This window comes from Meriones unguiculatus, chromosome 8 (genome assembly GCF_030254825.1).
Source record: "Meriones unguiculatus strain TT.TT164.6M chromosome 8, Bangor_MerUng_6.1, whole genome shotgun sequence".
NCBI lineage: Eukaryota > Metazoa > Chordata > Mammalia > Rodentia > Muridae > Meriones > Meriones unguiculatus.
The window spans coordinates 21,929,192-21,953,232 of NC_083356.1; the positions used below are offsets into that span (position 1 = coordinate 21,929,192).

The window sequence follows — 24,041 nt, forward strand, 5'->3', positions numbered from 1 at the left end:
GTGTATGTCTGTGTGTGGTATGTGCACATGTGAGTGCAGGTGCTTATAGAGTCCAACAGAGGGTGTCAGATCCTACAGGTGGGTTATAAGCATCCCAACAAGGTGCCCTTCAAGAGCAGCATGTGTTCTTAGCTGCTGGGCCAGCTCTCCAGCCCCTGTGACATTAATTTCTCTCTCTCTGTCTCTCTCTTGTTTGTTTGTGAGACAGGGTTTCTTTGTGTAACAGAGCCTTCAATGTCCTGGCCTTGCTTTGTAGACCAGGCTGGCTCTTCAATTCAGAGATCCTGTTGCCTCTGCATCCTAAGTGCTGGGATTAAAGGCATGCACCATTATGACCAATGTAACATTAACATTTTTTAATAACAGGCCAACTTTCCAGTACTTCTCAATTTGAAGTAGCTTTACATTTTTAAAAACCATTTTGTTTTATGTGTGTATACACACAGACACAACTTGCAGAAGTCAGCTTCCTTTTTCCCCATGTGAATTCTGAGAATTAAACTCTGTCTGGCTTTGTGGCAGGTCCCTTTCTCTGCTGGCTGACCCTGATTGTTTTTCTCACTGTTTTAAATGTAAAATGCTTTTGACAGGAAAACTACCTAAGTGATATTAGAGCCATCTGAGTACATCACATTAGAAGGCACAACATGGCAGTTTGCTCTGTTATTAAGATGTTAAATTTGGCCAGGCATGGTGGTGCACACCTTTAAACATAACACTTGAGAAGTAGGCAGATCTCTGCGAGTTTGAGACCAGCCTGACCCACATAGCAAGTTCCAGGCCAGACAAAACCACCTGGTGAGACCCTGTCTCAAAAAACAAAACAACCAAAACCCAAGATGTTTAGAATGTATTCTTGAGCCAAGTGTGGTGATGCACACCTTTAATCCCAGCACTTAGGAGGAAGAAGCAAGTAGATCTTTATAAATTCAAGGTCAGCTGGCTCTATCTACGCAGTTGAGTCCCTCTCAGAAAAAAAAAAAACAAAAAACAAAACAAAAAACCAACAAACAACCAAAAAATCCAGCCAACTAAACCAAAGAAAGAAAGAAAGAAAGATGGTGTTTGTGAGAGTTCTTCATTAGAAAAGACACAAAAAATGTTTCTTGGAAAATCAGTAATTTGTGGCTGATGTACTCAGATCATTCAGTATCATATTTTACAATCAGCTTTCACCATTTATTTTAGCACTTGTCAATAATTCTTGTCTAAATTAATCATTTGCTCCAATGTTGCAAAACAAAGTGATTTTACTTTCAACCAAGGCAATGCTTCTATTAGGTGCATATAAAATGATGTAAATACTAGCAGATACTTGATATATTAGTGCAAATTTTCTAAGTTTTGATTTAAAATATTTAAAAATATGTGTTTATTTACTTATCTGTTTATTTTTATTTGATGTGTGTGTGTGTGTGTGTGTGTGAGTGCCTGCATGTAACTATGTGCAACACTTGTATGCTTGGTGCCCAGTGGGGCCAGAAGACAGCATCAGATTCCCTGGAACTGGAGTTACAGGGGTTTGTGAACCACCATATGGGCGCTGAGAACCAAATCCAGGTCACCTACAAGAGGAGCCAGTGCTCTTCACCACTGAGCTGTCTTTCCAGCCCTCTTCAGTCATTTAAAAATTTACCTTAGCACACTGCTGCATCTTTTGCACTTTGATTTATCTTTCAACCTTCAATACTTTTTAAGAGGAAAAAACTAATGTAGAAAAATATTAACTATATAAATAGTAAAAGGAAAATTAAAATACTGAGGGAACTGAAAGTGTAGCTTAGTGGTAGGATGTGTGCTTAGCATGTGGGAAGCCTTAGGTTCAACTCCTCTTCCTTTCAAAAAAAAATAAAAGATTAAGGAGAAAGCCAGCCATTCATTAGTTCAAATATTTATTGAAAATCTAGTGGGTAACAAGATTCTGAGAGTTCATTAGCAAACAAAAGAGATAAAAACCTTTGTCTCCACAAAGGACAAAGAGAAGTGGTGTCCATTTAGCTGTTTAACTCAGTATTTTAAAGTCTTGGTGTGTTATATATCACATCATCTGTAGTATAGTTCTCGAGTGCTTAAAGCAATCTTTTCTCTATGGAGTGTCTTTTGGATACAGGACATGAAGTACTTCACAAAGAGATTAATTTTAAAATAAAAAGAAATGGAAGATTTTTAAGGCTTGCTTTAAAAAGAGAAAATGACTCATTGGCTCAGAGGGAGGAAGTGGGTTGCATTCAGATAAAACAGTACAAGTTAAAGAGCACTGTTCTCTCTTCAGGTATGGGGAGGGAACACTGAGGAGGCCAAAACTGTCACTCTAGAGTTACAAGGCAAAAGAAATTAGTGGAATTAGGTCAGATAGAGGTTCTTTTTTCTTGTATTTGTAAAAAATTTAAAAAAGAGTAAAACCATCTTGAATTTACTCCTATAAGACAATGGAGGAAGACTTGAGAGGTGATAGAAAGGAAATAACTGAAGAGGGAGGCAGAGCGAAGAGGTTTATAAAGAGAGCTAAGCAGAGAGCCAGCAACGGTAACAAAGCCTAGTATTTTTGCTGGGTAAGTCTGCTGTGAGACATCTCTTCCACCTAGCCAAGCTGTAAGGAAACAAGGCTCACTATAATTAGTATGCTCTGAAGTATATTAAATTATAAGAGTACAGATTAAATACATGTCTTTGTGTAAAGCACAAAATTACCACATCTAAATGAAAGGGGGGGGGAACAGTTTTAAACTAAAGGATTTCAAATGTTGTTAGAAACCCTCCCATAAAGAAAATATCTTTGTTTCTTGGTGTTGAGGAACTCCAAGCTGCAGCTCGCCTAGAGCCTGTCAGAGAAATATCACTATAATTGGTATGAATCCCCAAGTACACTGACAATAATTGAGGCTTGTATCCCATGCATTATACTTGATGGCACATCGTATTAAAAAAGAACAAAATTATAGAGGCAAGGAGCTGCTCTATGATACAGCAGAGCAACGGCTCCTAGATAAGCTACAGATTCAGACTTTAGGGTTGGAACAATCCAGCCCATGAATCCTAGAGATAACAACTCAGAGGATAGGCCTGAGAAGCTGCACACCAGGGCAAATGAGCAGCAAAAGACACCATGATGTCACACCTACTTCTGTTGTGTCTGTGTTTCTTTTGTTTTTCCCCTGAAACAGGGTTTCTCTGTGTAGCCTTGGCTGTCCTGGACTCACAGAGATCCACCTGCCTCTGCCTACCCTAGAGTGCAAGGATTAGAGGTATGTGTCACCATGCCCAGCTATGTCTGTGTTTCTTAAACAAAAAGCCTTCTAGAACATTTGCAGTCTTCTGGAGGCATCACTTACTCATTAAGCATGGCAACTTATGACTTAACATTGTCAGCTTAAATGAAGAAGTAATATGTTTAGGTCACTAGCATTGTAACCTTATGCAAAATGTTTAGGTTATTTTAACCTCATTCTTCCCTTCATTCTCCTACCGCCTAATTAAGAGAACTTATACTTACTAATTACTTACCATGCACTAGGAGCTTTGCTGCATAATCTTATGTAATTCTCATGTAACCCTGATGTAACTCAGCCCCCTTCCCCCTCCCTGTGCTTTCTATTAAGCCAGTCTCAATATGTGGTTGGACCTCTCCCTATCCCACCCAAATAAGAATTCCAAATTCAAAAGATGGGGCTGAGGGGTGGAGGGTATAGACTTTTATTTTGTGTGTGTGTGTGTGTGTGTGTGTGTGTGTGTGTGTGTGTGTGTGTGTATTTTGGGAGCAGACAGAAAGGATGGATGTATTATTATTTAACAATAACAACAACTACTACTACTGTTATGGGCTCAAAAATAACCACACACTGACCAGACTCAGATTGATGGAAGTTTACTGAATGATAGGCAGACTGACCCATCAGGGACAATCTGGGCTTGGAAGCCAGACTGTGACGATGGTCTATTTCTAAGGAAGGCTTTTTACATGAAAAACCATAACCAGGTGCCCAAGTGTAATAAGGGGCAAAGGGCAGCATTACATCAATTTGACCAATTAGACAAAGCATTTCAGGCTGATTGGCTAGGATATATGTTTGGGGAACTTTCGGGTTCCCCACCTTTCTGGGAGAAAGGAACATAGCAAGGTATTGTGGCTTTGTTTAAATGAACATATATCATTAATTCAAGCAGAACATTCATTCAACCAGTCTTGAATTGTAAGTAAAAGACTATTCAAGTTCTCAGACAGAGTCTGAGAACCTGAACTTAATTCCACCTTATGATCAAAATGAAGACTTAAAAAGGGCTTTTGTTATGCTAAAGATGAAAGCAGTTGTTAACAGAGGAGCTACAGTTATGCTAAGAACTAGAGTAGGTCTCAATGGAGGAGCTATAGAGTTTAAATTAAGCAGGTTACAACACTGCTACTACTTTCTCCTCTTCCTTTTCCTCCTCCTCTCTTCTTTTTGAGAAAGCCCTGGCTGTCCTAGAATTTGCTATGTAGACCAGGCTGGCCTCAAACTCAGAGAGTTCCATCTATCTCTGCCTCCTGAATGCTGGAACTAAAGGCATGTGCCACCACGCCTGGCTAACAAAACTTCTTAAGCATACTCATTTTTTTTGGGAGGGGGCAGAGGGTAGGAACTGAGATACGGTCTCTCTATGTAATCCTGGCTGGACTAGAACTCACTATGTAGACCAGGCTAGCCTCAAGCTCAGAAGTCTGCCTGCCTCTTCCCCCTGAGTATTGGAATTAAAAGTGTGCCCCACCATACCTGGCCATACTCTTTAAAAAAACAACTCTTCTCTTAAAAATTCTCTTTGGCTGTATTCTTTTTTTGTCCACACTTTCCTTATTTTAAAGCTTCCTCCTCATTCTGTTTCATTCTTTATCTCCTCAATCCCCTTCTCAGATTTTCACCTTGACCCTGCAAGTCAAAAGCACTGAAAGTCCCATTCATTGTCTCTCTGACTTGCCCTAACCTATGACCTGGATCTACACGCTGACCACAATTTAAGATGGTATCATGTATATTCCTAGTTTATACAAGCAGGTGAGTCAGCATATATACTGTTTGCCCAATCATATAACTAAAACTAAGGAAGCCAGGATCTGAGCCAAGTATATCTTTGATGTTGAAGGTGGGCAGTTTGATGTTTGAAGTTGCTCCTTGGGCAGGAAGATGTAGTTTAGTGGTAGAGTATTTGCCTAGTATCTTAGTTAGGGTTTCTAATGCTGAGATGAAACACTATACCAAAGCAAATTGAGGAGGAAAGGGTTTATTTGCCTTACACTTCCACAACACTGTTGATCACTGACAGAGTCAGGACAGGAACTCAAACAAGGCAGGAACCTGGAGGCAGCAGCTGCTTCAGAGGCCATTGAGGGGTGCTGCTTACTGGTTTGCACTTCATGGCTTTCTTATAGAACCCTGAACCATGAGCCCAGAAATGGCACCACCTATAATGTTCTGGACCCTCCTCCATTAATCATTAATTAAGAAGAAAATGCCTTACAAACTTGGATAAACCTGATTTTATTGTTTTGTTTTGTTTGAGACAAGATTTCTCTGTACAACATCCCTGACTGTCCTGGAACTCACTCTGTAGACCAGGCTAGCCTCAAATTCATAGAGATCTGCCTGCCTCTGTCTTCCAAGTGCTAAGATCAAAGGTGTGTGCCAGCACACCCAGTGTACAACCTGATCTTATGAGGCATTTTCTTAAATGAGGTTCCCTCCTCTCAGATGACTTTAGCTTATGTCAAGTTGACATGAAACTAGCCAGCACACTGCCATGCATAGGGCTCTGCCATGCATAGTCCTTTTGTTGTTGTCCTCCTCCTCCTTTTTCACCACCCCGATCCTCACAACATCAACAAGAACAATACAAACAAGAAAGGAGAGAGCTGGAGAGAGGGCTCAGTGGTTAAGAGCGCTGTCTGCTCTTCCAGAGGTCCTGAGTCCAATTCCCAGCAACCACATGGTGGTTCACAATCATCTGTAATGGGATCTGATGGCCTCTTCTGGCCTGTAGGTGTACATGCAGATAGAGCACTCATACACTAAATAAATAAATCTTAAAAAAGGAAAGAAAGGAAGAAAAAGAAAGAAAAGAAAAGAAAGAAAGAAAAGAGTGAAGCTGATGCTTCTTAGTTTCATCTTGGAACTGTTCTTATGCCCTCAGCTAACTTGGAATTGGAAGACCAGAATGATAGAATATACCATGTCCTGTTCAACCAAAGTGGGAAAATCTCTTTTAGTTCTTCCTTATTACTAATATCTATTCCCACTGGCTCCCTCATCCTCCTGAGAAAAAGAGGAAAGAAGAGAAGAAAATGTAAAAGGCTATAGGGGGCCGTGGGAGGCTTTCTGGTGCTGTTAACTTGGCCAGAAATAGATGTAAATTAAAGCTCTCTAGAAGAGTGCAGGGTGTTGTGCCACCTTCTTGTGCGTCACCTCAAGACTGACTGCCGCAACATTCAGGAAGTGCAGACACTTTAAGAAAATATTCTTGGACTATGTTTCTTTGAAAGTTGACTGTTTAAGTCAAATAATAACTGCCATTTACTGAAGATATCTTATGTGGTAAGTTTGCTCTCAGGGTAGAGCAAATGTGAATAAGTGAGCAGCCATGTTTCCTGGTACATGGTGGCTCCCATAAGTTATTCATAGTATCTTGAGTTCTCACAACAGTTCTAAAAGGTCAGGAGTCCACCCCAGTCCCCATTTTACTGTGAAAGAAACTGAGGTAAAGTGAATAGGTAGTAAATGTTTGACTCACAATTAGGAAAGCAGATAAATAATAGCTGTAGTCATTAGACTAATGCTTTACCTGAATTATTTCATCTTATTCTTACAGTTGTCCTACCAGTTAGAACTATCATGATTCCCCATGAAGAGTCAGAAACAGAATGGTTAACCAGTCACAGGGGTCCAACTATTCTAGTGAAATGACCACTGTTCAGGCCCTCTGCCTTTAAGCAAAGAATCCTTCTCTCAGCAGAGACTTAAAGCTAGCACATGAGACTTAGCAAAAAAGACAGAGGACTAGTCTGATAAGGAAAATTCATGTGACCAGTGAGTACACTCTCCCCACACATAGACCTCTAGCAGAATCCAGTTTGTTTTAAAGATTTATTTTATTTATTTATTACATATACAATGTTCTGCCTGCTAGCCAGCAGAGGGCACCAGATCTCATTATAGATAGTTGTGAGTCACCATATGATTGCTGGGAATTGAACTCAGGACCTCTGGAAGAGCAGTCAGTGCTCTTAACCTCTGAGACATCTCTCCAGCGTCCCCCCCCCCCATTTTTAATCTAAAGATGAAATCGAGGTAAAGTGAAATACAAATGACTTAAAAGAATGTCTTTCTTTTATATGAAAAACATATGAAAAACTCAGTAAATCTTGGTTCAGTGGCACTCCTAAACTTACGTTTTATATAAACATTTTATATATGTGTACATGTGTTCCTTTTGCTGGATGGGATTTTGTATCTTTTACTTAGTTTCAAGTGTTGGTGATCTATATAAGTGTTAAAGGCTATAACTTCCGCACACAATTGTGCACAGAATTGTTGACAGAACAAAATTTGAATTTATTCTCTCAAAGATAAGGCTGCTGATATTACATAATCTATTTTGATTAAATATGATCTCAAAGTTTGAGACATTTTGATAAATTTTTTTAGTTATAATATCATTCCTATATGTTTCACAGCCCTTTTGAAAAGCCTATAATAATTTCCCCTTATAGCTCATCTGCCTTTGGAGAAGGCATTGCTACTGCTCAACCTCTTCACCTGGAACCATCAAGAACAGGCAGTAGACCCTCTTCTCTGTGCTGTGAAGGGGGTCACATTAGAGCAAACAGGAATTTGCTAAAAAGATCTTGGGTATTTATCTAGAAGCTCCACCGTGCCACTTGTGGTCAGGTTGCCAGAACAGACAGTAGGAGGATTACTTCAACTGGGAGAGCTGGAAAACTGTCTCTTTTATATTTGCCTTTATTTTTAATTTCTATTTGTTTTACTTTATCTTTGAGACAGGGTCTCACACGTAGCCCTGGTTATCCTGGAACTCCTGTGTAGAGCAGGCTGGCTTTGAACTCACAGAGATTTACCTGCTTCCACCTCCAGAGTGATGGGATTAAAGGTGTGTGTCACCATGCTCAACTTTACATTTGCCTTTCTGTTGGAAACTTTTTCAAACATTCTTTGGTGTATAGTTTCAAGTACAAGCCTGTGTCCAGAAAGACCTAGATTAGGGAGACCCAAATTATCTTCTCTGTGTTCATTGCAGTGCTCCTGAAAGCCCTTCACGTGAAACACAGTTGTCTAGACATTCGATGAATAAGGATTATTTAAAATAACAGTGAAGGATGTTTTCTCTTTCCCTTTGTGATGCTAGGATGCTTTGCACATAAAGAACGCTATCCCTGAGCTACACCCTCAAGCCAGGAGCGTTCTTTAATAGACAAATAACACACTGTGGCAGAAGACCACAGAACTACAGGTTCCTAGAAGGAGGCACCTGAAGAATGCGTGGGAAATAGCTGAGTAAACCCATTAGGGAAAGAGACTTTCATTTCAGAGGTAGAATTATGTGCAAAGGCATCAAGTGTATAAGAGGACTTACTTGAACAACAACAACAACAAAAAATTCTTTAGAATGTAAGAGGAGAAACTGAGAACAACTGTAGTTAAGTTTGTAAGTAGTTATGTTAGGTTTCCACTGCTATAACAAACACCTGAGCTGGGCAGTGGCGGTGCACGCCTTTAATCCCAGAACCTGGGGAGGCAGAGGAGGTGGATCTCTGTGAGTTCAAGGCCAGCCTGGTCTACAGAGTGAGTTTCAGGACACCCAGGGTTACACAGAAAAACTCTGTCTCAAAAAAAAAATAGTATATAGTAGTACTAAAGGCAGAATATAAATAAATCAGGGCTGGAGAGGGTATAGTGGTTAAAGTGCATATTATACAATTATAAGAACAAGTTCAGATTCTAGCACCCATTTAATAGCCAGGTGTCCTGTAACCTCAGCAATGAGGGGAGGAGACTGGAGGCTCACTGGGCTTGCTGGCTTCCATCCTGACCAAGTAAAAGAAGCCCAGGTTCAGGGAGAGACACTGCCTCAAAGAAATATGTGGAGAGTGATAGAGGGAACCTGCTTCTGGCATTTGCACATTCACAGCACACACATGCACACACATAAATATATGTGCATACAGTAACACAGACACACGCAAATAAATATATTCTAAAAAGAAGCATAAATAGTTGTTACAGTTCAGCCAACATCTGACTACTACTACTTCTTCTTCTTCCTTCTCCTTCTCCTTCTCCTTCTCCTTCTCCTTCTCCTTCTCCTTCTCCTTCTCCTTCTCCTTCTCCTTCTCCTCTTCCTCCTCCTCCTCCTCCTCCTCCTCCTCCTCTTCTTCTTTTTTGAGATAGGGTTTGTCTGTGTAGACTTGCCTTTCTTGGAACTCACTCTGTAGACCAGGCTGGCCTCAAACTCAGAGATATTCCTGTCTCTGCCACCCTAATGCTAGGATTAAAGATGTGTGCTTCTACTGCCTGGCTACACTGACTTCTTGACTGTTAGCCTCAATTACTTGGCTACTGCTTTCTTCATAGAGTTTCATTAAAAACTGTTCTTGTGGAGCAGGAAAGATGGCTTAGAAGTTAGAAGTATTTCCTGCTCTTCTAGGGGACCAGAGTTTCATTCCTGGCACCTACATTAGGTAGCTCACAACTGCCTGTGGCATGCATATACAAACATGATAGATAGATAGATAGATAGATAGATAGATAGATAGATAGATACATACATACATACATACATACATACATAGAAATTTTAAAACGTGTTCTTGTTCCTTCGACCTATCTTAAGCAACTTCATACAATCCCAGATAGGCAGCTCTGGTCTAGCCTCAGAACTACATAGTCAGTCATAGAAGTTTTATCTCCAGAGAGCTTCACTCTGGCCAACCCATAGACTACATATTTACTCTTATACCAGTCAGCCACATCCTCAGTACACCAAGGCTTAAATTTAAAGTGACCCCAAACCCTGAACACTGTCATAGAGCGAGCATGATTTATATTGAGTTGAAACTGTGTTCTTGCAGAATTAAGCAATTATGCTGTATCACAATTTATTCTAATCAAATATAAGCTGTTTATGCTCACCTTCCTTTACTGCTGACTATTGAGTCTATGTTTTTTGCTAGTTGATAATTATGTTAAGTCTTTTCTTCATCCTATTAATACAGTATGTTGTTGGTTGCTTTATTGAATCACCACCCTTGGCATTTCTGGGATCAATTCTACATGGTCATGGCATATATTCCTTTCAGCATGCTGCTGAATTCAATTTGCTGGTACTTTGTTGAGGTCTTTTGTGACTGATCCTTTTGAAGCACTGGCATTAGGCTTATTAGGAAATGTTCAGGAGGAACTGAAGAGATGTCTCAGTAGTTAAGAGAACCAACTGCCTTTCCAGAGGACCTGGGTTTAATGCCCAGCACCCACATGGTAGCTTACTACTGTCTGCAACTCCAGAATCAAACACCCTGACACAGACATGTATGTAGGCAAAACACCAATCCACATAAAATTAAAATAAATAAATAATTTTTAAATGTTCAGGAGCTGGGCATGGTGGCACACGCCTGTAATCCCAGCACTGAGGGAGGCAGAGGCAGGTGGATCACTGTGAGTTCAAGACCAATTTGGTCTACAAAGTGAGTCCAGGACAGCCAAAGCTACACAGAGAAACCCTGTCTCAAACAAAAGCAAACGAAAACTGTTTAGGGCTAAAGATATGGCTCAGTGGACTAGAATGCATACTGTGTTTGCAGAGAACCTGGCTTAGGATACCAGCATACACTTCAGGTGGCCCACAACTGCCTGTAACTCCAGCTCCAGGGGACCTGATGCCTCTTACCTGCATGGACAACTGTACCCATGAGCACACACCCACATACACATAATTTTCAGAATAAAGAAAGTTCCCCTTTTTAGTTTTTTTAAATTTTTTGTTTTGTTTGTGACTAATGGTTTCTCTGTGTAGCCTTGGCTGTCCTACTCACTCTGTAGACCAATCTGGCCTTGAACTCTGAGAGATCTTGTTTGTTTTTCTGCTTTTTTTTTTTCCCCTAGACAGGGTTTTTTGTGTAGCCCTAGCTGCCCTGGAAACTTTGTTCTACTGTAGGCCAGGGTGGCCTTGAACTCACAGAGATCTGCCTGCCTCTTCTACCAGAGTGCTGGGGTTAAAGGCTTGTGCCACTACTCCTGGCTGTTTGTTTTTGTTTTTTCTTAGACAGTGTTTCTTTATGTAACAAAGCACTGACTGTCCTGGCCTTGCTTTGTAGACCAGGCTGGCCTTCAAACTCACAGAGATCCTCTGCCTCTGCCCATGCCCCCCCCCAGTGCTAGGATTAAAGACGTGTACTGCCACCACCCAGTTTATAAGGAGAATTTTTAGCCTCAATTAAAATATTGTCTCTCTTTTTCTCTCTTTCTTGTGGTTCTGGGAGTTGAACCCAGGGCATTGGGAATACTAGGCAAGTACTCTTATCTTTATCCCTACATTTCTAGCCCTCTTGTTTGTGTTTTTTCAATATTGATGTGTTGAAATTTTTTTTTTTTTTTTTTTTTTTTTTTTTTTTTTTTTTTTTTTTATTGCTCGACGTTGGACCCAGGGCCTCAAGCATTCTAGGAAAGTGTTTTAACCCAGCCTTCAAATAGTAATTTCTTCCAAGCAGAGCATGAACTGTAAGCTGGTGTGTTAGTGCACTGCAGCAGCCATATTATTCAAGTGGCTAAGGCAGGAGGATTATGAGTTAGAGGCTAATCTGAGCTACAAGGCCTAATCTCATAATAACAAAAATAAAAACAACAAAAGAGGAACTGTTTATCTGGGATTATCAGAAGCCTAAATTAGATGGCAATTGGTTAGTAGCTCTAAACAGTGCCCTCCACCGTTTGCAAATAAACCTCTCTTTGTTTTAGAATATAGATCTGGGAGCTAGGGAGATAGCTCAATTGTAAAATATTTACTATATAAAGATTAAGGACGTGAATTTAATCCCTAACACCTACATAAAAAGCCAGTCACAGTGGCAAAGGTTTGTAATCTCAGTGCTGGGAGACGGAGACAGGCCCATTTTAGGCTCACTGGCCAGTCAGCCTAGCTTAAGCAGCAAGCCTACCAGGCTCCAGAGAGAGCCTATCTCAAACATAAGGCACACCTGAGGTTGATCTCTGAACTCAGTACACACACAAAGAATACACAGCTACACCATGCCTACCATCCTTCCCACAAAGCCTGCCTCTTCCTGGCAAGTACCACTGTATATCCAAATGAATCCTAAAGAAGTGTTTTATTGATTCAGCTTCCAGGCAGATCCTAAAAAGCCAATTGGCGGACATATTCTGGCTCATGCTTCAACAACAAGAATAAGCTTGAGAAAGGGAAGAGGAGAACTGAGGATTGCCAAGATTTATGACAGGTATCTATTTATTTGTTCTTCAGATCCTGTGCATGTGCCTTTAACAGAACTGCTACCACTGAGAAACTATACTTACTCCCTGGCAGATACTATTTGCTTGAATTTCCTGCTCAAATATTATGTCATTGTTCAGAAGGTACCTCCTGTGTACTCTGTACTAGGGACCTTGGGGTTCCATAGCCACATTTATTAGTCTCTGATATTTCAGAGCATATAGTGAAGCAAGAATGATATCACATCTACTTCGGATGAAGACTGTTAGGTTCTTGTATACAATATGAGAATATATTCTTCTTTCTTTTGTCCAGGTTAACACCATTCCTTTTTAGATGTCAACTTAGATATCACTTTTTTGAACCAGGTATGGTGGTACTCATCTATAATCCCAGCTCAGGAGACTAAGGGAGAAGATTGTAATTATAGACCAGAATGGCCTCCATAGTAAGATAGTATCTCAAAATTAATTAATAAAGAGCTGGACAGAGTTAATAAAATGTAACTGATAAAAAAAATAAAAAAAAATAAAAAAAATAAAAAAATAAAGAAAATAAAATATATGTATACAATGAAAAAAAAAAAATAAAGAGCTGGAAGTGTTGTCTTAGGCCTATAAACCAGAACTTGGGAGAAGATGGTGAGGCACGATAATTGTTGCAAAATTGAGACCAGTCTGGGCTGTGTAGTGAGTTCTAAGCCAGCCTGGGCTACAGAGTGAAAACCTATCTCCAAAATTCCCTAAAACAAGGACTAGAGATATAGTTCAGTGTGCTTACCTAATTTATGTAATACCCTCAGTGGGTTCCATCCCCACTGGAAAAATTAATTTAACTAATTAAATATCACTTGCTCAGGGAAACTTTGCCTAATCTTTACAGTTCAGTCTTTACTTGACACCCTACTTCTCCCACAGCACTTCTTGTATGTGGTAGAACACAGTAAAGATATTTGCCAATATACCCACTCCATTAGGGGAGAGGGTTCTGGAGGGTTTTGTTGGTTTGTTGTGGTTGGGTTTTGTTTTGTTTCATTGTTTGTTTTTAGAGACAGGATTTCTCGGTGTAGCCCTTGCTGACATGGAACTCCCTCTGTAGATTGTATAGACCAGGCTGTCCTTAAACTCAGAGATTCTCCTGCATCTGTCTCTTGAGTATTAGTATTAAAAGTGTGTGCCACTACCACTGGCTCTGAGGAAAGGTTTTTATTGTGGGAAAGACAGAGAAAATATCCAGAGGAATCTGGAAGAGTCCAGGGCAGAGAGAAAAAGAAACAAACTGTACATGGCCAAGGCTAGAGAAGTAGGAGATTGGGAGAAAATAATGAAGATAGCAAGAGACAGAGCATAGCATGAGAGAGCCAAGAATCTAGTAAGAGAGAATGAAATTGGGGAGATAGTGGGAAAGAGCATTGGGTAGAAAATTAGGATTATAAAGAAGACAAGAAGCTGAGGGAAGGGCTCCTTCTGGAGATGGAAAACCTGTTTCATAAGTATTTGAGGAATGTTGGCTTTTATGTAACTTTCAGAAATTTTTCTGTAGTCCAGCTTGAGCTCATTTCTAGACATATGGAGGGAGTGAGACCTGAAACAGGTTCAGTGAGAGACTGTCTTAAACAAATATATCAAAAGCAATAAAAGAAGATATCTAACATCCTCTTCTTGCTTCCACATGTGTACACATGATTGTGCACACTTGCATGCAGAAGCATATACCACACACAGAGAGAAAAGACAAGCCTCTGCTATCATGGCACTTGCATCCGTTTTATCTGTAATGATATGTATAATGTGTTATTCCCTCTAGACAATAAAAGTGACAGTTACACATTATTTGCTTGCCTGAGACATGATAGACAATGCAATATCTGTGACTTATTAACCAACCCTAAACAACAAAGAAATGACTTGTGGTATCCCTCCTATGAGGGAAAAGAGTTCCCAAAGAGCAGATGAGCTTAGTCTGGATTCAGAATGGACCACAGCAGGAAGAATGTACTGAGTTAGTATTACTTCCCACATCTGCAAGATGCTTCTTCTCTCTGTCCTTGCAGAAGCTGTCCTATATAAATGCTGTCATTTCAGTCATTTCTAGAAATTAGGTACAAATATTCTCTGTTGAATTACATAAGTGATCCTGTCTTATTACTGGAACTACATTGTTTATTTCTTGGGTAGACTGCTATGCCTAGGACCCAAACACTTTTCATTTTTCTTCTTTTAATTAAAAAAGTTTATTTATGTGTTTGGGTATTTGCCTGCATGTATTTCTGTGTGCCCCATGTGTGCCTAGTATCCTCAGAGGTCAGAAGAGAACATTGGATCCCCTAAGACTGGAGTCAGATGGACAGTTGTGAGCTATCATGTGGGTGTTGGGAATCCATTCCCTGTCCTCTGGAGGCCATCTTTCTAGCCCCAACCAAATACTCCCCACGTACACACACACACACACACACACACACACACACACACACACACACACAGGTTTTTGTTGTTGTTCATTTGCTTGTTTTCAAAATAAGCTCACTTTGCATTCCTTAGCTGGCCTGGGATGGCTACGTAGACCAGGCTGGCCTCAAACTCACAGAGATCTGCCTGATTCTGCCACCCTAGTATAGGCATTAAAGGCTTGTACACCACACCCAGCTATATCCAAATACTTTGTTTATTCTCATAATTGTCTGTTCTATATCTCCCTTACAACAGGATATTAGTTCACTAATCTCCCAGCAATGAGCTGATACGTGACAGAGTAGACACTTAATGACTATTCATTGAATTAAGGAATGAACTTAAGTACCTGTTCAGTCATTTGCATGTCTCATCTAAGCCTTCTGTAGATCTTTAAGGTAAACAGCTGCTGACATTCTTATTGGCCTAACAGGTTGTTTCAGCCTTGCAAATTTAGTAATGATTTGGAATAGTAAATTGTCAGCAAGGTTAGTCATGTTTCCATAAACTTCACTCATACCAGGTGTGGTGACTCATGACTATAATCTTAGCACTCGGAGGCTGATACAGGAGGATTACTGCTAGGCCAGGTCAGGCTACATAGTAAACTCCAGGTGAGCCTGGGCTAGAAAGTGAGACCCCATTTCAAATAAACAAATGTACATTTTATATCAAAACAGCAAAACTAGATCAGAACTGAAGATATCAAAACTAGGGACTGAAGAGGTAGCTCAGCAGTTGAGAGCACTGGCTGCTATGCTAGAGAACCCACCAGACTTCCCACAACTTAGAACCAAGCCCAAGTCTCTGTAGCCATTTACACAGCATTCCATAAATGACTTTTGAAATTTTCGTTTATTTTTATTGTATGTATATGATTGTTTGCTTTAATGTATGTATGTGAACATGCATTCCTGGTACCTGGAGACCAAAACAAGACATCAGAGCTCTAGGAACTAGAGTTACAGACAGTTGTGAGCTGCTGTGGGTGTTCATGGTGCTGGGAACTGAACACTGAACCTTTGCAAGAGTGGCAAGTGCTCTGAACCTCTGAGACAGCTCTCCAAACTGAATGACCTTACACCTGTTCCTTGATCCTCCCTCACTTCTTGTTTTTGAGGTAGCTGAGGCTGTCCTCAAACTCTCTGTGAAGCCGAGGATGACCTGGAGCATCTGATCTTCCTCCCTCCTCCTCCTGAGTGCTGAAATTGCAGATGTGCACCACCATACCTGGTTTCATGAAGTGTGGGGACTGAAGCCAGGACTTCAAGCAGTAAGAGGCAGGCATTCTACCAACTGATCTTTCCCCACCCAGTCCTCATTTTTTTGAAGGAGGGATCTTCAAAAAATTATGTAGCCCAGGTGGTCTTAAACTTGTGATCCTCCAGTGAGGGCACTGCCAGGAGTGCTCCTGCCTTAGGGTCTTTGCCCACTTGTTTCTTGGCCTGGAATAACCCTCCCCTACATCCCTTCTCCTAGTCTTTCTCATCTACATCAAGCCTTTGGTCAAATGTTGCCTTCTCCAGGATCGGGGGATGGCTCAGTGGATAAAGTACTGCTACACAAGCAGGAGGAGCCTCACATAGAGCTGGGTGTGGTGGTGTGTATCTACAACCCCAGCACTGGGAGAACATTGGTGCTCCAGGGGATCGCCCACCAAGTGCAGCTGAAAGAGAGGGATCCACATTTAGAAAAGACCATGTCTTAAAAATGAGGTAGAGACTGATGTCAACTTTCAGCTTCCACATATCATACACATAACTAGCAAGTGAACACACACACACACAACTGTTACCTTCTCAGCTGCATAAAGCTGAGGCAAGAGGATGAGTTCAGTGCCAGCCTGATCTACATAGTACGATCCTCTCTAAAAAAGGAAAGAAAAAAAAAAAAAACCTAATTAACCCCAGTACTTGGGAGGCCAACCTGGACTATATAGTGAGTACCAGGACAGCCAGGAATACATAGAGAGACTCTATCTCAAAAAGGGGGGGAGGGCTGTGAGTGTAGCTAGGTGGAAGACCACTTGTCCAGCATGTTCAAGACTGAGTTCAGTTTCCAGCACGACACACAAAACAAAGAGAGCAAAAAGTTATTTGCTTAACAACTGGCCGCCTAGTGCCCGCACAGCTTACCGCCCTTACTCAGCTCTATTTTTCTTTCTCCATAACACTAATCTTTTACCCTAACACATGGATTAGTGTGGGATCAGGCTCAGGTCCTAAAGACTTATCAGTAAGTGCCTCTACTGCTGAGCCACCTCACCAGCCCATGTCAAAGACCCTTAAGTCACCAGTTAGTGAAAACTAATAATGTTTTATGACTAAATCAAAAGAAACTCAGAGTACCACACATGTTTAATCAAATAGGGAATGCAGAAATGAATCCATTGATCAAAAGTTAGTCAGTATCCACAGTTCAGTAGTCAATGCTATTCTGTCTTCACAATTTATATTTCTATGAACAGGTAGAATTGCACTAGTTGCAGTTAATGACAACACAGATGCATAGAGCCCTCATAGAACCAGGTAACTGAAGGACACGCTAGACAACCAGCTTTCCATTGCAGGTGCTCAGGACTTTCCTAGCTTATTTCAAAGCCTTTTTAGCTTCCCTGGTGTTAGCAGAGCCTGAAGAGAGATGCACCCCAAGGAGTGAGACAAGCCCCACAGGAGCTGCGCCACAGGTCTCAAACTACCCTGAAAGAACAGCCAGTTTATCCTTACTTGCCTGTTTCTAAGTTTGGGAGTAATTTTTCTTGACATTCAAAACCTTATATATAGAAGTTGTTTAACAAATGTTTGCGAGGGTTGATAGCACTGCTAGGTAAGTTCTGTAGTCCACATTTAGCTGTACCAGCGCTGCAGTGTCTCTGGAGACTCAGACTGATGGAAACGTGATGACTGTGACATGTGCACAGTATTTATAGAAACAGAGCTTTTTATAAACTTCTGTTCCCTTGTATTCTGTAGCCCTGAGATGCCTGAAAATGAAGCCACCTTCGCAATAACTGCTGGAGGAATCGGGGATGCCAAGGAGTAGGTGGGGAATCGGTACAGATTGCTTCTTGCTGCTTATTAGGAGCTGGAGAAATGGAAAAGCAGTCTTGGATTTACATCTTGAAATAAGAGTTTTATTTTTTTCTGTGTTATTAAAGGAAAGTCAGCAAAAGAGATTTAAAGCTTATATTTATCTTAAAAGTTCCTGCCTGATATGTAACCAACTACAAATATATATGTATGTATATATATATATATATATATATATATATATACACACTTGGTGTTGATTCAGAAATATGCATACATATTCTTGAATTACTTGTTTGACACATATGCATATAAATGTGCCTGTCAGGTATTGGGGAAGGGGTATGCAATGCTCTTCCTTCTGCCTTTCAAAATGAGCCATTGAGCACACAGAAATTCAAAGGTGTTCAGAGAAGTCCCAATACCCCCACAGACGTTCCATACAGCATTTTTTGGGACACAGTACCCATGACCTACAGAACTGGATTCTGTTCCCCAAGAGAGAGATGTATAAAGGGGAATGATTAGAGTGTACAAGGAGCTGTTGTGTATTCACACTGGCAGCCTGCACATTCATCTTTACAGCACCAGAAGAGAAACATTAAGCCAACTTTTAAGTCATTTGATTGTCAAGGTGAAATGCCTTTTTAAAAATGTATTATAATAATTGGGCATGGTGGTGCACACTTGTAATCTCAATATTTGGGAGACCTAGGCAGCTTTAGTTACATAGTAATTTCAAAACTAGCATAAGGGTATATGATACCATATCCCAAAAAGACAGGTTTTTGTGTTTTGAGTAGAGAATTCAAAGTGTTAAAATTTTAGATATAATTTAAATGTAAACTCTAGAACAGAGCCCTCATAAAATTTGTGAAAGAATGTTTGTTTTGAATGTATATGATTGTTAAAAATGAAAATCTGGTTTTCAAAATATAATATTTAAAAATTAGAATACTAATATATAATCATTACAGATATTATTTTATATTGTATTAACTCACATGAAAATCCAAAAAAAATAAAGTATTTGCTACAAAAGGTTTTTGGTTCTCCATTGAGTCATTTACTGGCAAGTTCTCAGATGCTACATGCTAATAGACAAGGAGTGAACCCTGCCTCAAGAGGCAGCACACTAAGGAAGGGACTAATGCTCAGGAAAATGAGAGGGCAAATGGTAAGACCTTGGGCTGAGCCTCAGAAAGCAGTCCTACTGTAGAGGAGGAAGGATCAAGCATAGACCACAAAGGCCTGCAGGCTCCCTGGGTCTAAGAGGAGCCCAGCTGGCAGTAGAAAGCACTCAGCATGTGGGGCCTGGGAGGCAGAGCTGCCTTCTCAGGTAAAACCACAGAATCGAGCTCCTCTGAATAAAGCAGGAACAAAAGCATCTAGGAGCAGATTTTCTTTTCTTTTCTTTCTTTTTTTTTTTTTTAGACAGGGTTTTTCTGCGTAGCCTTAGCTACCCTGGACTCACTTTGTAGACCAGGCTGGCCAGGAACTCACCTTTCTCTGCCTCCCACAGTGCTAGGGTTACTGGTATGCACCAACATACCCAGCATCAGATTTTCTACATTCTGAAATTCCACTTAAACGAATCATTTTACTAAGCAAATAATGAAACACTTTTTTGTTCTAGAAAAGGGATTTGTCTTTTCTTTAATTTTTTAAAAGATTTATTTATTATGTATACACTGTTTTGTCTGCATGTACACCTGCACACCAGAAGAGGGCACCAGATCCCATTACAGATGTTGTGAGCCTCCATGTGGTTGCTGGAAACTGAACTCAAAACCTTTGGAAAAGGTGCTCTTAACCTCTCAGCCATCTCTCCATCCCCAGGAAAGGGATTTGTAACTAGATTCATTTAAAAACAAACAAACAACAACAACAAAACACCTTTCTGAGCATTATATTTTGGCTTTTGTTTAAATTTGTTTAAACAGGGTTTCTATGTTTAACAGCCCTGGCTGTCCTAGACTCACTCTGTAGACGAGGCAGGCATTGAACTCACAGACAAGAAGGAAAAAAAAAAAAAAAAAAAAAGCCAGTCAGCACTCCTGATGGCAAGCCATAGAAACTCAAACTAGCATGTGCATGTCAAAAAATTCATTGGCTCAGGGAACTGAAAAGCCAGTTGAAGAGCTGACTTTTGCCATCAGTGGTGCCCAGATCTCAAGTGTGTTTTCAGACATGAACCTGCCACCCCATCTGCTCTGCTGCCCTTAGGCTACTAATGTCTTCAGCACAATGTTCCTACAAGGTAGCCAAGGTACTCCCTGGAGCTTTGGAGTGCTCTTCCACCAGTCTGTACATCCAATAGAGAAATTGTGCCTTTCCTTCACCATCATCCATCCTATGAAGTGAAGACCATGTGAAACACTACCTGTATTCAGAGCTTGCTGTAGCAAGAAGCTTGACGCCTTCACCACCACTGGCATTTGGTAGGCTCCATGCAGGCACAAGAATGTCCTTTGTAGTGAAAAGGAGGACTGATTCAGGCATGCTTTGACTCGAGGCTCGTGTGGAGAAAAAGCTGGAACATGCACCTGGTAGAAACACAGAGAACAGTGCAGGAGTAACATCAGCCTGGGGGCGATGTGGGCAATTACAATGACCCAACTGAGACAGTGACAGATGAGACCAGGCCAGAGTCTAGGTCAGTGGTAGAGCACTTGCCCATCATGCTCAAGGCCCTTCAGGACATCGAATTGGTGTGAGATGATCTGTAAAGGAGGAGAGACAGCCACGGGTGCTCTTGACAATGTTTTCTAGCTGAGGAAGGAAGGAATACAGCTTTCATCAAGGAATGGAGAAGTGTGGTGAAGCACCGCTCTTTCACCTGGAAAGGTCATCGAATGAGTTGCTAAGGCTGCCCTAACAGTTACCGTGGGTGTGCTGGGGTATACAGCTCAGCAATAGAGTACCTACCTTAAAAGTACAGTGCCCTGGGTTTGATCCTCAGCACTTTGAAAAAGAAAATAAAGCAACCAAAGCACTACACACTAAAGCCAGAGGTGTTAAACAAGAAAAATGTACTAGCCAGATGTGCTGCACATCTTTAATCTCAGGCGGCAGAGACAACTCTGTGAGTTGGAGGCCAGCCTGGTTTACATAACAAGTTCCAGGCTAGCTAAGGCTACACATCTTGGCACAAAAATAAATAAATACATATATACAAACATATCTGTTTGTTTTTTGTTTTTCAAGACAGGGTTACTCTGTGCAGCCCCGGCTGTCTAGAATCACTTTATAGACCAGGCTGGCTTCAGACTCAGCTTGGCCTTTACATCTCATTAGGTTTATTCATCTGCAAAGAAAGTCAGGCAACACTGCCTTTTGTCCGGGACAGCAGGAGGCCCAGCTGACGTGTTAGTGTCCTTCTATTATAAAGGAGGAGAGAGGCTTGTACTAGTTTTTTTCTATGCCAATTTTAGTGAGTGTGTTTAAGTCTGAGGACAAGCTTGCTGAGGCGGTTCTCCGCTTCCACCATGTTCCACCTGGGATGAACTCAGTTTGTCAAGATGTAGCTGCAAGCACCTTTATCCACTTAGTCATCCAATACGAGAAAATTGCATTGGATAAGCACCAAGCTGCACAAATCTCCCACGGCAATGAGAAATACTTTGAGTGCGTAGCGCATACCTTACAAAGAGCTTCCGATTTTGTGCTGTCTGGAAAGAGCTAGTTGGCCAGTGTCCCACTCCCTTTAGCAGTAGATGAGGAGAGCAAAACCCAAGCACTTTGTTTAATGAGGAAATGTACCATCTTGCAAAAGAAGTCCAGGTCATCAAGGCCTGGGTCCTACTCTTTATCCTCTCTGCCTTGGTTTCATTCTCCCAAATCTCCCTTCCTGGCCAAAAGATGGCTAGAGCAGGTTCACTGTCACATCCTACAATGCCTACAAGAAAGCTTCTGTGGCAGTTGCATAGCCAGAGAGTGGCCAGGCTGGAGGGTCTAAGGAGGCTTCCTGTACCCCAGGAGAGTGCCAGGAATGGTCAAAAGGCTAGGACTGCCCTCTGCAGTCACCAGTGATGCCACCTCTCAGTCTTCTTAACCCAGTCTACTTTCTGCCAGAGCAGGGCTTCAAGAGAGTAAGCACACTCTTACCAAACCTCTGCAGGCCTCCTAGTGGCCCTGGAAACCATATGCTGGGGCACACACAAGAGTCTGAAGTCCCAGGAGTGCAGCTTCTAACCCTTTGTGGGAATGGAGCTTTTATCTTTCAGAATTCAGCTCAGACCCATCATGGCTGCGCACAACTGGTGATCTGACACCCTCTTTTGGCCTTTCTGGGCACTTCACACTTGTGTCAGACATACACACATGCAGGCAAAAGCCTCAGACACATAAAATAAAAATAAACCAGTAAAACGTAGTCATTTCTGGAGCTTTCCAGTTAATATCTTTGGACTAGAGATGTGTGTGACAGCTGAAGCTAAGGTGAGTACTGAGAAAGTTCATGCATGTTTAAGTCCAAAGCCTGGGAAATCAGTTATCGTGGGGAGCCAAGAAAGCCGATACACAGAAAATAAAACAGAGTTTTGCCTTCCTTCCATTTTCCTGGGAACATGGAATTGGCTCCCCACCACCACCTTCAGTTTTTTGTTGTTTGTTTGTTTTTGTTTTGTTTTGTTTTGAGATAGGGTCTCTCTGTGTAACAGTCCTGGCTGTCCTGGAACTTACTATGTAGACCAGGCTGCCCTTGAAATCTTAAGAGCTCTGCCTGCACCACCATGGCCGGCTTTTCTTTCATTCATTTCTTTTCACTTATTTATTTACTTATTGGCTTTTTGAGACAGGGTTTCTCTGTGTAGCCTTGGCTATTCTGGACTCGAGTTATAGACCAGGCTGGCCTTGAACTCACAGTGATCTGCCTGCTTCTGCCTCCCAAACACTTGAGATTAAAGGCATGCGCCACCATGCCCTGCTAAAAATCTATTTATTTATTTATTTTTTGGGTGTGTGTTTATATGGGAGAAATAAAAATAAGCCCAGGTGTCTTGTTGGTTGGGTTCAGGGAGGAAGCTGAGAAAACTCACTTCAGAGAAGGAAGCTTAAACATGCAAGCTTTATTTTCTGCGTGTGAGGAGAGGCCATCAGCTCAGGATCTGAACCCCAAACAGTATATAAATATTAAAGGGTGAAAAAGCCAAGGCAAGGGGCCTTTGGTGAGTGGCTGGTTCATCCAATCATATTTTAACATTATGGGTTAAGCAAGGGGGTATCTGTTAGAGACTAGGCCTGATCCAAGACACCTGGCCTTAAAGTAGTTCCCTAAACATTTGGTCCAGAAATAATTTATCTTCCTATACATTCAGTCTCAGCTCAATGTGATAAGGGAACAAAGGAGTGGGTCATCTGTAGTTGGTGAGGGCTTAGCAGGAATATACTTTTATAACTTAGGCACCTTGGTTAAGATAGCAGCAAGTTTTACATTCTTTTACAAGTTCAATAGGCAATTAGAAAAAGTTTCAAGGGGCAGGGTAGAAGCTGGTTCCCCAAGCTTGGGAATGTAAACCTAGTTTGGCCCTGCTGGCAAAAAGAGGGAGCAAAATGGAAAAGTTGCTCTTGAGAAGGCTGGGCTCTGGTAGCCCCTTCCTTACAGTCTGAGGAAGAGTCAGAAGTCTGACTCTCTTACAGTCAGAAGAGTTCATTGGATCCCCCGGAGCTACAGTTATCTACAGACCGTTCTGAGCATTTTTATGCAGGTACTGAGAACCAAACTTGGCTCCTCTGCAAGAGCAGTATGCACTCTTAACACTGGCCATCTCTCCAATTCAATCACCCTTTGTATGAAAATTCGAAGACTGCAAACGTTCATTTTTTCCTACAATTTTTATTATTGTGTATGACACGTGAGCGCAGGGTCTACAAAGGCACATGTGTGGAATCAGAGGGAAAGGTCTCTCCTTGCCTCGGCCTCACTTCATACTCTAGGGTACTCCGCCTTCCAACGTCTGGACACTCCTCTCCCTGCCTCTCACCTCACCTTAGGAGTGCTGGGATCACAGATGCAAGCCACTGCATCCGTCTTTTTACTTGGGATCCAAGGATGAAGCCCAGTGAGTCGGGC

General features: G+C 41.3%; 1 protein-coding gene across 2 annotated transcripts in view; it reads left to right on the forward strand.

Moving 5' to 3' along the window:
- Dmc1 (DNA meiotic recombinase 1) overlaps positions 1–17,981 on the forward strand; it is a 38,830-nt gene extending 20,849 nt beyond the window's left edge. For both annotated transcript variants that reach the window (XM_060390552.1, XM_060390553.1), the window contains 2 exons: positions 12,380–12,496; positions 17,912–17,981. In XM_060390552.1, coding sequence (XP_060246535.1) covers positions 12,380–12,496; positions 17,912–17,981 — 187 coding nt within the window. The remainder of the gene's footprint in view (positions 1–12,379; positions 12,497–17,911) is intronic.
- The last annotated feature ends 6,060 nt before the right edge of the window (positions 17,982–24,041 follow it).